Here is a 14,936-nt window from a genome sequence, read left to right on the forward strand (position 1 = left end):
CCCTCGCTCCCCCTCTCCGTCGCTCTCCCTCGCCCCCCCTCTCCGTCGCTCTCCCTCGCTTCCCCTCTCCGTCGCTCTCCCTCGCTCCCCCTCTCCGTCGCTCTCCCTCGCTCCCCCTCTCGGTCGCTCTCCCTCGCTCCCCCTCTCCGTCGCTCTCCCTCACTCCCCCTCTCCCTCTCTCCATCGCTATCCTTTCGCTCTCCCTCTCTCCATCGCTATCCTTTCGCTCTCCCTCACTCCCCCTCTCCTTCGCTCTCCCTCACTCCCCCTCTCCATCGCTCTCCCTCACTCCCCCTCTCCATCGCTCTCCCTCACTCCCTCGCTCCCCCTCTCCATCGCTATCCTTTCGCTCTCCCTCACTCCCCCTCTCCTTCGCTCTCCCTCACTCCCCCTCTCCATCGCTCTCCCTCACTCCCCCTCTCCATCGCTCTCCCTCACTCCCCCTCTCCCTCGCTCCCCCTCTCCATCGCTCTCCCTCGCTCCCCCTCTCCATCGCTCTCCCTCGCTCCCCCTCTCCATCGCTCTCCCTCGCTCCCCCTCTCCATCGCTCTCCCTCGCTCCCCCTCTCCATCGCTCTCCCTCGCTCCCCCTCTCCATCGCTCTCCCTCACTCCCCCTCTCCATCGCTCTCCCTCACTCCCTCTCCATCGCTCTCCCTCACTCCCCCTCTCCATCGCTCTCCCTCACTCCCCCTCTCCCCCTCTCCATCGCTCTCCCTCACTCCCCCTCTCCATCGCTCTCCCTCACTCCCCCTCTCCATCGCTCTCCCTCACTCCCCCTCTCCATCGCTCTCCCTCACTCCCCCTCTCCATCGCTCTCCCTCACTCCCCCTCTCCATCGCTCTCCCTCACTCCCCCTCTCCATCGCTCTCCCTCACTCCCCCTCTCCATCGCTCTCCCTCACTCCCCCTCTCCATCGCTCTCCCTCACTCCCCCTCTCCCTCGCTCTCCCTCACTCCCCCTCTCCATCGCTCTCCCTCACTCCCCCTCTCCATCGCTCTCCCTCACTCCCCCTCTCCATCGCGCTCCCTCACTCCCCCTCTCCATCGCTCTCCCTCACTCCCCCTCTCCATCGCTCTCCCTCACTCCCCCTCTCCATCGCTCTCCCTCACTCCCCCTCTCCCTCGCTCTCCCTCACTCCCCCTCTCCCTCGCTCCCCCTCTCCATCGCTCTCCCTCTCCATCGCTCTCCCTCACTCCCCCTCTCCATCGCTCTCCCTCACCCCCCTCTCCATCGCTCTCCCTCACTCCCCCTCTCCATCGCTCTCCCTCACTCCCCCTCTCCATCGCTCTCCCTCACTCCCCCTCTCCATCGCTCTCCCTCACTCCCCCTCTCCCCCTCTCCATCGCTCTCCCTCACTCCCACTCTCCATCGCGCTCCCTCACTCCCCCTCTCCATCGCTCTCCCTCACTCCCCCTCTCCATCGCTCTCCCTCACTCCCCCTCTCCTTCCCCCTATCTCCTTTTCCTCCCCTCACGGGTTTCTTACCGTCTCGAGCTCTGTATCTGCGTCTCCCAAAACAAGCCCTCTCACTTCCGGTCCTGCGCACTGCGGATTCACCGGCGTTGCGCGCGGTCATTCATGGCGGGGGAAGGGCGGTCTTTCCGCCGAACAAAAATCAATAAAACCAATCTCCCGATTCTCAGCGGCTGTGGCCTCTCTTCAAAGTCACTTCACACACCGCCAGCTGTCTATCCAAAATGGCGGAGGATCGGGATATCGTTTTTACTGCACTCGAGCTTCCGGTGCCTCGAAGCTGTAATTTAAATCTGGGGGTCGCTTACAGGAGCGCTATGTCTGAGCAGAGTTCGCGAGAAGGCCTTTGGTAGGCGGACCGACAACATGGTCGCGGCTGGGGGGCTCTACCTCCTCCGTGTGCAGCTTCAGAGGCTTCTCACAAAATGGCGGACGTTTCACCGGCTTCTCCGCTCCAGAAGCGAAAGGTCATCTGCCTCTGGCCCGGAACCGCTTCCTCTTTCTCACCGTTACCATAGCGATATTCCAGCTCTGACCCTTTGCATTGCAGCCCCATTGCCACCATTTTAAGACTGAAGCGTTTTCGTTAAACATTTTCTCACAAAAAAATATTTTGGAACTGATTTATGTAATTTCATCAATAGACAGAAAGCCTATCCCTTTAATTTAGACATAAATTCCATCATCTTTTTGGGGAAATTAATATTTTAAAAGCCATTTTGCTAATAAGCATTTTTAAAAGTGTTATCTTCACCAGGTGGAAATGGCATAATGTGACCCAGGAAATTAATAATGAAATTCACTTTCTTACTTGTAAACGGTGATTTTGTTCAAGCTGAGATTTTTCTTTTGTCACTTATGGTCACCTGCTTCAAGTGCATATTTCAATGTACTCCCCACCTGCTAACATTTCCTCTATCATACCCTTTCCTTCCTCCTTAGTTTGCTGCAAATATCCACAACCATCTTTTGTGCCCCCAAAAAATAGATCGGGCCCCTTAACAAACCACCCAAAACATTGAAGCAAAACATATTTGTGTATATAGTCTGAAAATGATGAACAAATTATTCAAATGGACTGCAGAACTAAGATTTGCAACAACTGGTTTATTTTTATCCTCAGTAAATTATAGACATCTCAATCCAAGCATAACATTTCACAGTAAAACAGCTACATTTATCAGGTTTCAACCATATTAGCATCAACATTCAGATTCGCGGTAGCATTACAAAATACAGTACTGTGCTATTCATTTACACATTAACCCTGCTGACACCTGCAGTTCCTGTTTTGCAAGGGAAGGAAAGATCACAGATCTTTCAGATGGAGATATTGAATCCTATGGGGTAATAGTTCATTTTGAGGTTTTCTTAAAGCCAAATCAGTTAAGTTTTCAAAATGCACATGGTTTCTTAGGAGAAATTATTCTACCTAACCCAAACATATGAAGAGAGATACGTGTACACTTACTGTACTTATAGTATCTCTCAGCTATCCCTTTATTTGATAGTTTAAAGTAGCCAGTTAAGAGGCAACTGGGAGCAAACATTTTTGAGTATTCACATCAACAGACTGGGTAATTTTTTTTATTATGAGGTTTAGTAATTTGATTCCTCAGCCAGTTTTTTTTACTCTTCTTCGGGTCAAGTAAAGTGACAAATGCCACAGGAAGGCTAGTATGTGTCACCATATCTATGCATTTCCTGGGACATTGTCCAACTAAAGACAAGTGTGAAGTTAGTCTTCTTAGTCTAACCATGTGGAAATTAGATTTTTTTCCCCCCCTTTCATTTGACAGACTGCAATATTAGTATTTCTACCACCAGCACTAATTAAAAAGGAAACACCCACTACTCAAAACCCTAATTATAAAAGGAGACAATTGTGCACCTACTAGTATTTCATGCCAGTCCTTTGATTACACTGATCTATGTTCTAAGACTGTAGGACAGACAGTATTAAAACTGATATTTTGTGTTGAACTTCTATCATGGTCAAAGTCACTCATCTGTGCACAGTACTCCAAATTTCTGACAACAATGGGTGATGTTGCAGCCATTCTAAATAAATTAAAGTATGAATTAAGAGTCATTAAGTCAAATCTTACTTCAGTGGAATTATGATCAAGCAGATGCAATGGGCTTTTCCCCCTCCACTTAAGAGAGGATCTTGTCTCCATTCAGTGACCGTGCTTTATCATGAACTGAAACGCTGGGAACAGCAGGCATCATACCTCATTCAATGCTCAGCGTACGCCATCAAACTACTTTAATGCAGGCATTCAGGCTGGTCAGAGGTTAGCCCACTACTGTTAACACTGTGTATGATCATCTTTAAATTGACACTTCTAAAAAGTCCTCGCCTAATTCTCTTCCCCTTCCTTCCTCCTTTCCTGTAGACATTGTCTCCTTGTTGCTGTACAGTTCCATAGGCACTGAGAACTTAGTGATACCTCAGGCAAGTTGCCATTCATCATATGGAGCCTTAACAGTGATTATCAATAGGTTATTTGCCGTAGGGGATATAGCCAACAATAATTCTGTCATAACCAGAAGTCAACAGGTGCATTTTCAGTTTGGATTTTCTCCTTCCTAATCAAGAGTCATGAAGGCCAAATGTAGAACCCTACCCTCAGACTGACTGATCAGCTGAACTAGCACAAACCAGGGATCCAAACTGGAACCCTTCATGGTCTCTATGGCTCAGTTAGTTCAGCTGGTTAAGGCAGTGACTATCAGAGGACCAAGAAATCTCATTACTGCTAACACTTTTGGTTGCATATTCTTGTGGGAGGTAGGGTGAAACACTGGTTGGAATGGAAGGCATTTAAATCACTGCATCCTTTGCCATAGCACAATGACACAAACTGACAGCTAGCTTCAAATTTTTAGTACACTATGTTGAAAAAAAACATTGTTTCTTACTTATTTGGCAAATTTTGTGTTATCAAGGTTTTTTTTTTTTAAATCACAAAATTGTAGTAGATTCACTTGACAATATTAGTTCAGATCCCATTTTAAACAGCCTGGTCCCAACAAGCAACTCAATCTCCAGAACAGACTTTAAGGTTATAAATCATCTTTTTTCTTCGTTATGTTAGAAACAATAATTAGAGAGAAGGACTTTACCCAAATGTTTGGAACAATTTGTCAAGTGGAATAGGAGAGCTAAGATACCAAAAGATGAATGTCAAAGGATTGAATGGTACTCTCATATTCTGGTACTGATGCATCCTATGGTAAAGCACAGCTTCAAAACACGAGAGAGTAAATACTCATTCAAATTCTGCCATAAACAGTTAACAATTGCAGTCATATTTGTTTACTTTTGCACAATGCTGCATGCACCATTCCTGTGCCACATACTCTCAATGCTCTGCTACGGAACATAATATAGATATAAGAAATCTAAAACAAGTCATTCATACCAGTATTCAGACAGAGAGAGACAAGGCAATGTCTCCACACGTACAGACATGAAAGGAAGGATACATTTCCCAATAGCTCCGTAAGTAACTACACAATGCCGCATAGGATTGAACATAAAAATCAGGAAGATACCAAGTTCAATCAGCAATGTGCTGAGCTAGCTGTTCTGAGCTAGGGTAATAGTGGCAGCACTGTAATTAGCCTATGTCTCTCGACTAGGGGGGGAAAAAAAGGATTTCCTCTTCCTGTTTAGTAGACAGTGACTGCTGCTGGAAATGTTGCGTGTAAAGACAGAATCAAGCTTGGCTGTGATGCCACCTTCCTCATCATAAAACAACCTGCCAGCACTAATTCATAAGATACATGGAGATCACACCCAATCCTTCAGACTAGGTAGAAAAGGGGGAGAACATTGGGAGGGAAATGAGAAGGGGAGATGGAGAAGAGAAGTGTGCTCCCATTAGGAACTCAGAAATATGGAATGTTGGCTCTTCCCAAACTTTAAATCTCAGACCACATGATCACTGTCTGCACCATTATTGGTTTCACCAGCCATAGTAATTTAAATAGAGAACTACTGAGACAACAGGGAATAATCTATTATGGAAACTCCATGGCACCATAGAGGCTTCACTGTAGGCTGGCACAACAATAGCTACAGCAAGGTGACATATTTTCTCGAGAGAGTCAACAGTTGATGAGCTATTTATGAAGCTTTGGCACACTTAAATGTCATCCACAGATACCATTCGCTTACAAAAGGTCAATTCTAGCCGTACTTCATATAAACATCACTGATCCAACCTCGCGAGTTTGTTAGAACCTTTCGTTAACATTGCAAACTTAAAAAAAATATACATACTCCGTTATTTTAGACTGCTAGTCAAAGTTACAGACACAGAAACAGTGTGAAGTCATAGATGCTTCATGTTAGAGAAGATGGATTTGATCCAATGTCAGAATTTTAGTAGATTCACTTCAGGCACCTCGCACTCCAGATCCTCCATCTTCTCAGCAAGAAGACCATCAACTTTTTTCTGGAAGAGAATTCAATTTATTTTTAAAGATACAGACCCCAGCATCTGCAACATTTGACCCCTTGTGACCCCACCTCATTGTTCTTTGATGTAATGTTTTCCTGACTGACCTGTTTGGACACCTTTCATACCTTTGATTGCTGTGATTATCTCTCTGCCGAGGTGTGATAAAGGGCAGTTAGAAAGATTACCTGTAATCACCTGGCAGTGTTCTCTGACTATATATGCTGTGCCTATATGCATCTCTTCACTTCACCTGATGAAGGAGAAGCGCTCCGAAAGCTTGTGATCTCAAATAAAGCTGTTGGACTATAACCTGGTGTTGGGTGACTTCTCACATTTGTCCACCCCAGTCCAACACCGGCATCTCCACATCATGAAAGGGTGGTGGAAGCAGATTCAATAGTAACTTTCAAAAGGGAATTTAATAAATACTTGAAGGGAGAAAAAATTGCACGGCTATGGGGAAAGAGCAGGGGAGTGGGACTAATTGGATAGCTCTTTCAAAGAGCTGGCAAAGGCATGATAGGCTGAATGGCCTCCTTCCATGCTGTATCATTCTATGATTCAATTAACCTAAGCAGTGCCATACCCTACCTGCCCATAATAGCAAGTGTTCTACTTCCCTCATCTTTCTCTTCTATCCTAACGATGCACTCCCTTGCTGGGTTATGCTTCCTTGGCTACTAGCTGCACTCAATTGTTTATAGGCGAGTCTAGATCTTTTGTTTTCAAAACAGGATCCCAAACCCTAGGGAGTTTACACGGTCATCAATTTTCTGAATATGTTAATTTACTAGCACATTATATTTCTGCTGCAGTGTGCTAAAAAAAAGTTTTCTGCAATGACAGAATTATTTTCCTTTGGTTTGCTGACACGATCTTTTGGAAGTTAGGACCTGAACCCCAGAAGTGTGTTAATAATAGCAGAGAGCCCCACACACAAGTTGGAAAACATCTGGCCTAGCCAGTGAATGTCAACAGATTCTTCCATTGTGAATATCACAGCCAATCCCACACCTTACACCCACACACACACATCGTCTGGGTAGCAATCAGACACTAATTTTTCACGTCCTCAGATCAGGGCATCTAAGGCCAACTGTTCCAGTTAAAATCAGTTTACTGAGCACAGGCAAAATTTGGGGCCTTTTGGTCCACACGTTCCAGTATGATTCCAGTAAAATCCAGATTGGAAAAAAGATCCTCTAAGAGAAAATACACTCACAATTTGCTTCAGTGATGCTAACTAGAGGAAACAATACACAAATATACGTAACAGGTACACACAGCAGTGTAGCGCACAGGGGCATAAGTCTGCAACACCACAGAGCAGCAGTCGGACATTGGTTTGTGACTAACTCCTGTAACCTACGACAGTAAAAGTTTCTATAGTTATATAAAAAGAAAAAGGGTGGCTAAAGTAAATGTTGGTCCCTTAGAGGATGAGACCGGGAAATTAATGGTGGGAAACATGGAGATGGCAAAAACACTGAACAATTATTTTGTATCAGTCTTTACAGTAGAGGACACTAAGAATATCCCAACACTGGACAAACAGGGGGCTCTAGGGGGGGAGGAACTAAATACAATTAAAATCACTAAGGAAGTGGTACTTGGTAAAATAATGGGACTCAAGGCGGATAAATCCCCTGGACCTGATGGCTTGCATCCCAGGGTCTTGAGGGAAGTAGCGGTAGGGATTGTGGATGCATTGGTAATAATTTTCCAAAACTCACTGGACTCAGCAAAGGTCCCGGCAGATTGGAAAACTGCTAATGTAACACCCTTATTTAAAAAGGGTAGTAGGCAGAAGGCTGGAAACTATAGACCTGTTAGCCTAACATCTGTGGTTGGTAAAATGTTAGAGTCCATTATTAAGGAGACAGTAACGGGACATTTGGATAAACATAATTTAATAGGGCAAACTCAGCATGGTTTCATGAAGGGGAAGTCATGTTTAACAAATTTGCTTGAGTTTTTTGAGGAAGTAACATACAGGGTGGATAAAGGGGAACCAGTGGACGTAGTGTATTTAGACTTCCAAAAGGCATTTGGCAAGGTGCCACACAAAAGATTATTGCTCAAGATAAAAAATCACGGGATTGGGGGTAATATTCTGGCGTGGGTGGAGGATTGGCTCTCTAACAGAAAGCAGAGAGTTGGGATAAATGGTTCATTCTCAGATTGGCAACCAGTAACTAGTGGTGTTCCGCAGGGGTCAGTGCTGGGTCCCCAACTCTTTACAATCTATATTAACGATTTGGAGGAGGGGACCGAGTGTAACATATCAAAGTTTGCAGATGATACAAAGATGGGACGGAAAGTAGTGAGTGAGGAGGACACAAAAAACCTGCAAAGGGACATAGACAGGCTAAGTAAGTGGGCAGAGATTTGGCAGATGGAATACAATACTGGAAAGTGTGAGGTTATGCACTTTGGCAGGAAAAATCATAGAGCAAGTTATTATCTTAATGGCAAGAAACTGGAAAGTACTGTAGTACAAAGGGATCTGGGGGTCCTGGTGCACGAAACTCAAAAAGTTAGTATGCAGGTGCAGCAAGTGATTAAGAAGGCCAATGGAATGTTGGCTTTTATTGCTAGGGGGTTGGAATATAAAAACAGGGAGGTATTGCTGCAGTTGTACAAGGTATTGGTGAGGCCGCACCTGGAATACTGCATACAGTTTTGGTGTCCATACTTAAGAAAAGACATACTTGCTCTCGAGTCAGTACAAAGAAGGTTCACTCGGTTAATCCCGGGGATGAGGGGGTGGTCATATGAGGAGAGGTTGAGTAGATTGGGACTCTACTCATTGGAGTTCAGAAGAATGAGAGGCGATCTTATTGAAACATATAAGATTGTGAAGGGGCTTGATCGGGTGGATGCAGTGAGGATGTTCCCAATGATGGGTGAAACTAGAACTAGGGGGCATAATCTTAAAATAAGGGGCTGCTCATTCAAAACTGAGATGAGGAGAAACTTCTTCACTCAGAGGGTGGTAGGTTTGTGGAATTTGCTGCCCCAGAAAGCTGTGGAAGCTACATCATTAAATAAATTTAAAACAGAAATAGATAGTTTCCTAGAAGTAAAGGGAATTAAGGGTTACGGGGAGCGGGCAGGAAATTGGACATGAGTCTGGGTTCGGAATGGTCATGGCCCTGTGGGTAGTGGAGCGGGCCCAGGGGCCGTGTAGCCTTGTTCTGCTCCTACTGTGTTCTAATTCTGTTAGATTTCAGGAGATGGTTTTATTCCTGTTCCTGGCTGGGGTGGAGATCGCCTTTACAGAAGGTAAGTTCTGTAGAAAATATAGGGACAGAGTGATCTCCTGGAAGAATTTCGATCGCCTAGATGGGTCGGAGAGGAATTTCCCAGATTTTTTTCTCCCAAATTGGCCATTGGGTCTTTATCTGGTTTTTCGCCTCTCCCGGGAGATCACATGGGTTCGGGTGGATGCAGAGTGATAGAAGATTTGAGGTTGGGATCGGATCAGCCATGATCTTGTTGAATGGTGGAGCAGGCTCGAGGGGCCGATTGGCCTACTCCTGCTCCTATTTCTTATGTTCTTATGTAACCTGCATGCCGAGTTTACCAACCATACCTGTGGGAAAGCCAAAGAACCAAGGACCAGACATGTCCCCAGAGGGAAGGAAAAAGTAAATAATGCGCACATTACAGAAATATGTAATGATAACATTAGAAAAGTACAACTCTTGTGACTTTGAGCTGTTCTGGATACAGAGGAGAATCAGGAAAGGAGAACAAACACACCCTTTATTGTTGGAATGCCAGTTTTATCACCCAATAAAGATATATCAGGTAGTGGGGGGGGAATGCATCGCCTCCATTTGACCATTTGCAGAGTAGTATTGCCAGAAATTTGGGATCAGCCTGTCCCCAAGCTTCTTGACCAGAGATGACTTTTGCCATGGGCGAAGACTAGAGACTAAATTGAACAAGGCAGGAGTCAAGTTTAAAAGTGAAAGGGGCAAAAGAAAAATAAACGGTTTGTAACTAACTAATAAGTTAACCTCATATTTTCTCTTTTTTATATATGTAAACATAACCTTGTATTCTCTTTTTAATCTATGTAAAAATAGGCTCAGGTCAATCAGTTTTTAACTGTTTTTGATCAGGAAATGTGCTTATTGGTTTTAGGCTGCAGCAGACTTAGAAGCTTGGTGGGGGATGAGGGAGGGGAGTGAGGGGGGAAGAGGGAAGGGGCAGTAGCAGGAGACAAGAGGGTGTGGAGGAATTGCACCCAGCATTTTTAAGATTGTTTTATATCTGCAACCAAGTGTTGCTTCTCAAGTCTGAAACCTGCTCATACTAGAATTACAGTCTTTAACATTAAAATATCATCTTTTTGTTTAGTAATAAATATATAGTAAGTAAAAGTCTTGGTTGAGATAAACACTTACCAGCTCCAGTTTTGTTTCCTCAATTTTCACTTTGGCAGCATAGAGACTCTGCAAAAAAAAACACAAGTTCAACACCCCCCAAATAAAAAGAGTTACTCTCGCACAAAAACAAAGCATTAGAAGTCACATTTTACTTAATAGTAACGAAGTTGCACGAGAGAAGATGCATTAGGGAGAGAATTTCAATTTGACATGTTTTTCAGCCCCCCTACTCCATTTAGTTCCTAATCTTGCCTATGAAACAGATACAACACAAGGCACTTACAGGCGTCAAATCAAGGTAGGATTTCAGTTGTGCATTCAAAGATGCTACTTCCTTCTTCACATTTTCCAGCCTCTAGAAAACAGACACACAGAACAATCAGTCTCAATGACTCCAGTTTGACATAAAATTTCTTCCACACCACACCCCTCACTCCCAAATCAGTAGTCGGGAAAGAAAGCGATCTGGTGTCTGCACAATGCAGATTGATAATACTCTAGTCTGAAACCTGCTCATACTAGAATTACAGTCTTTAACATTAAAATATGCACATTGGATACAAAACTGGCTTAGTGACAGAAGGCAGAGGGTGATGGTCGAAGGTTGTTTTTGTGACTGGAAGCCTGTGGCCAGTGGGGTACCACAGGGATCGGTGCTGGGTCCCTTGCTGTTTGTGGTCTACATTAATGACTTGGATATGAATGTAAAAGGTATGATCAGTAAGTTCGCGGATGATACAAAAATTGGTAGGGTGGTAAATAGTGAGGAGGGTAGCCTCAGTCTGCAGGACGATATAGATGGGTTGGTCAGATGGGCGGAACAGTGGCAAATGGAATTTAACCCGGAAAAGTGCGAGGTGATGCACTTTGGGGGGACTAACAAGGCAAGGGAATACACAATGAATGGTAAGACCCTAGGCAGGACGGAGGGTCAGAGGGATCTGGGTGTGCAAGTACACAGATCCCTGAAGGCGGCGGAACAGGTGGATAAGGTGGTAAAAAAGGCATATGGGATACTTGCCTTCATTAGCCGAGGCATTGAATATAAGAGCAAGGAGGTTATGATGGAACTGTATAAAACACTGGTTAGGCCACAGCTGGAATACTGTGTGCAGTTCTGGTCGCCACACTACAGGAAGGATGTGATCGCGTTGGAGAGGGTGCAGAGGAGGTTCACCAGGATGTTACCGGGGCTGGAGCGCTTCAGCTATGAAGAGAGACTGGGCAGATTGGGTTTGTTTTCCTTGGAGCAGAGGAGGCTGAGGGGGGACATGATTGAGCTGTACAAAATTATGAGGGGCATAGATAGGATGGATGCTGAGGAGCTTTTTCCCTTAGTAGAGGGGTCAATAACTAGGGGGCATAGATTCAAGGTAAAGGGCAGGAGGTTTAGAGGGGATTTGAGAAAGAACTTTTTCACCCAGAGGGTGGTTGGAGTCTGGAACTTACTGCCTGAAAGGGTTGTGGAGGCAGGAACCCTCACAACATTTAAGAAGCATTTGGATGAGCACTTGAAATGCCATAGCATACAAGGCTACGGACCAAATGCTGGAATATGGGATTAGATCAGACAGGGCTTGATGGCCAGCGCGGACACGATGGGCCTCTATCCGTGCTGTATAACTCTATGACTCTATGGATACTCGGCACTTTCTCTGCTCCCAAATTGCTCTCAACCACTTTGTTGCCACACCACCCGTTTCAGGTCCAAGAGGAAAAAATCAAGATTAGCAGTTTGTCAGATTTACTGCTGAATTCATGGATTCTTAGCCCTTCGCCATCTAATCACACAGCTAGAGAGAGTGCAAGTCCTGGCTCTACCGACAGGGTACACCCCAAACAGACGAACAAGTGCACAGCACACTAGACAACGAGACAAGCCTTAGTACCACTGCACAGAAGCTCACTTGCCACCACGACGTTGTTCCAATGGTGAAATCACTTTTTTTTTAAAGAAACCTCACAATGACCAGCACTGCAGTGGTCAGAATCCTTTCAATTAATTACACTCTCATACCCACCTCGGAGAGTTCCACCAGCGATTGATGATCCAGAGACGCTTCAAATCCAACCTGCTTTAGATCATTCTTTTAAAAAAGAGAAATGGATAGTCAAAGATTAAACTTAAAAGTAAAATTTCAAAGTCGCGCAGTTGAGACAGCTACGAAAACAGGAAAAAAAGAACTCAAGCACAAGACTGTAACAGTGGGATATGTTTTCACTCCTACTATTTTCCACATGGTAAGGTACAAAGCAAAGTGCAGATATTTCCCACAGCAAGGGAAGAAGTGTGGCCAGGGTGGGTGGTGCGAGAGAGCGTAAAGTAAAAATCCAGGGACAGAGAGTGTCCAAAGGGGATATTTCATTTTAAAACAATTTTGGAACTAATAGCCTAATGGGAACTCATTCAGTCCTTTTTTTTTTTAAAAACCACCATGGTTTTGGTTTCTCGTGCCCTCTGATAATGAATTGCACAATTCTATCACCGTGTTAAAAAAATTGCCTACATTTCCTATTTTCTTTTAAAACAACATAGCATTAATAACTGTACTTCCACTGATGTTAATCTAGCTCCCTCACACTGTTGGGCTCACAATATCCTCCCTGCTAGTGTCTAGTATCAATGACTAATTCCGCCCCCCCCGCCCACTAAATTTCTCCCCTCTGGGTTTGGGACCTTTTCCATGTGGTTATTTTTTTTAGGTGATCCAGGACAGTGACGGTCAGCTGGCCATTTGACCATAGGAGAAGACATTAGAGCGAAGTTGATCCTGTCCTGACCCAACATCCACACGCATGCACCTCCAGCAGGACTCACTGGATAGCAATCGGGAATAAGAGCAGGAATAAGGGCGGATTTCTACCCTCCCCAACAGAAACCAATTCCAGCACTTTCAATGCTCCCCAAAAGCCCCCCCACCAGGGAGAATATCAAATGCAATCCATTCTGTTTGCATTAAACCTAAATCAGAATCAGTCTTTGAGCTGGGATACAGAGCATGAACAACAGCCTAAACGTAAAATAAAATTTTGGACCTCTGGAATTCTTGGGACTCTATAACCCTTCCCCACCCGAAAACTGACAGAACTCATCCCAGGGGTGGCTGTAGGTTGGAGTGTTTCAGGCAACGAGACTTGAAATCGTAACACTGACCTCTAAACTCTGGCCTAGTTGGCTCCATTCTTTCATCTTTTTTATGAAGAAGTCCACGTTCTGTTTTTTACACTCTGCTTTCGCCTTTGCGTCAGTGAGATTGGCATCTGCCTTCAGTAAATCCCTTAAAATAAGGCAAATCATTACACTTGCTGAAACTTCACTCCCATCAGACCAAGTGACGAATGGAACATTTTTCCACTATTTGCATTAGGGTCACCATGAAGCAGTTAGGTCAGATGTAGGTACAGCTCCTGTCCAAACAATGTGCCCTAACCCCAAACACAGACCAGCACCTTCTACTCCTCCAGTGAGAGATATCAATTTCCCACACCAGTCATTCTTATTGTCTCTCTCTGCAAAAGATTGATGTTAAATTAGGCTAGTTTTGTGTCAAGAACGGAATTGAAATTACAAAGCTCATTACATAGGGTCCTTGTATGCAGAGGAACAATTCTTGTTGCAGCCAAGCTCATGAGCCACACACCAATGCCCTCCGACAGTTCCAGTCTGGTCGCTTGGTTTTGTCACGTCATCCTCACAGTACAACTGCACTCTTTCCACATGCACTGTGTTGTGACAGAGGCTGGACTTTTCAGTGGTTTTGTGGGAGTTGTCAGCACAGTTCTTTGTTTCAGAAAGTCAGGCCTCAGCTGGACAGCCTGGGCAGTGAAATATTGAAAAGGGCCATATTCCTAATGCCTCTCCCCCATTGTCAAGCTGGGTGGGGCTGCCCTCATTCCTCTCTATCCAGCCATAGCCAGAGAATCTCCTGCAATGGCTTCTGTTGCTGCTCCGTTACCTCTGGAGTCCCCAAAGGATCTATCCTTGGCCCCCTCCTATTTCTCATCTACATGCTGCCCCTCAGCAACATCATCTGAAAAAATAACATCAGGTTCCACATGTTGACGACACCCAGCACTACCTCACCACCACCGCTCTCGACCACTCCGCTGCCTCTGATTTGTCACGGCACTTGTCTGACATCCACTACTGGGCGAGCAAAAATTCCTTCCAATTAAATATTGGGAAGACTGAAGACCGAATCCCCGCCACCGACTCCATCCCTCTTCCTTGGCCAGTCTTCGCAACCTTGGGGTCCTATTTGACCGAGCTGAGCTTCCGACCACATATCCTCTCCACCTATTCTCACCTCCGTAACATCGCCCATCTCCAACCCTGCCTTAGCTCATCTTCTGCTGAAACCCATATCCATGCCTTTGTTACCTCTAGACTCACTATTTCAATGCTCCTCGGCTGGCCTCCCACCTTGCACCCTCCATAAACCGGAGCTCATCCAAAACTCTGCTGCCCGTATCCTAACACGCTCCAAGTCCAGTTCACCAATCACCCTTGTGCTCGCTGACCTACACTGGCCATTGGTCCAGTAACGCCTCGATTTTTAAATTTTCATCCTGGTTTTCAAATCCCTCCATGGC

General features: G+C 45.2%; 2 protein-coding genes across 11 annotated transcripts in view; both read right to left on the reverse strand.

Moving 5' to 3' along the window:
* Positions 1-1,953, reverse strand: part of ark2n (arkadia (rnf111) N-terminal like PKA signaling regulator 2n) — a 126,318-nt gene extending 124,365 nt beyond the window's left edge. For 3 of the 6 annotated variants that reach the window (XM_085975378.1, XM_085975358.1, XM_085975371.1), the window contains exon 1: positions 1,487-1,943. The gene's annotated coding sequence lies outside the window, so the exon portion shown is untranslated. Of the gene's footprint in view, positions 1-1,486 lie in introns of all 6 variants that reach the window. The other 3 variants (XM_085975365.1, XM_085975392.1, XM_085975386.1) reach the window with 3 other exon arrangements.
* A 608-nt stretch (positions 1,954-2,561) lies between these two features.
* haus1 (HAUS augmin-like complex, subunit 1) overlaps positions 2,562-14,936 on the reverse strand; it is a 43,791-nt gene continuing 31,416 nt past the window's right edge. For all 5 annotated transcript variants that reach the window (XM_085975401.1, XM_085975398.1, XM_085975397.1 and 2 more), the window contains 5 exons: positions 13,498-13,621; positions 12,365-12,430; positions 10,627-10,698; positions 10,362-10,409; positions 2,562-5,940 (listed from right to left, as the gene is read on the reverse strand). In XM_085975401.1, the coding sequence (XP_085831527.1) occupies positions 5,860-5,940; positions 10,362-10,409; positions 10,627-10,698; positions 12,365-12,430; positions 13,498-13,621 (391 nt within the window). In that variant the 3' untranslated portion in view covers positions 2,562-5,859. The remainder of the gene's footprint in view (positions 5,941-10,361; positions 10,410-10,626; positions 10,699-12,364; positions 12,431-13,497; positions 13,622-14,936) is intronic.

Source organism: Somniosus microcephalus, chromosome 2, assembly GCF_052327205.1.
Source record: "Somniosus microcephalus isolate GS21.2 chromosome 2, FLI_Smic_1.0, whole genome shotgun sequence".
Lineage (NCBI taxonomy): Eukaryota > Metazoa > Chordata > Chondrichthyes > Squaliformes > Somniosidae > Somniosus > Somniosus microcephalus.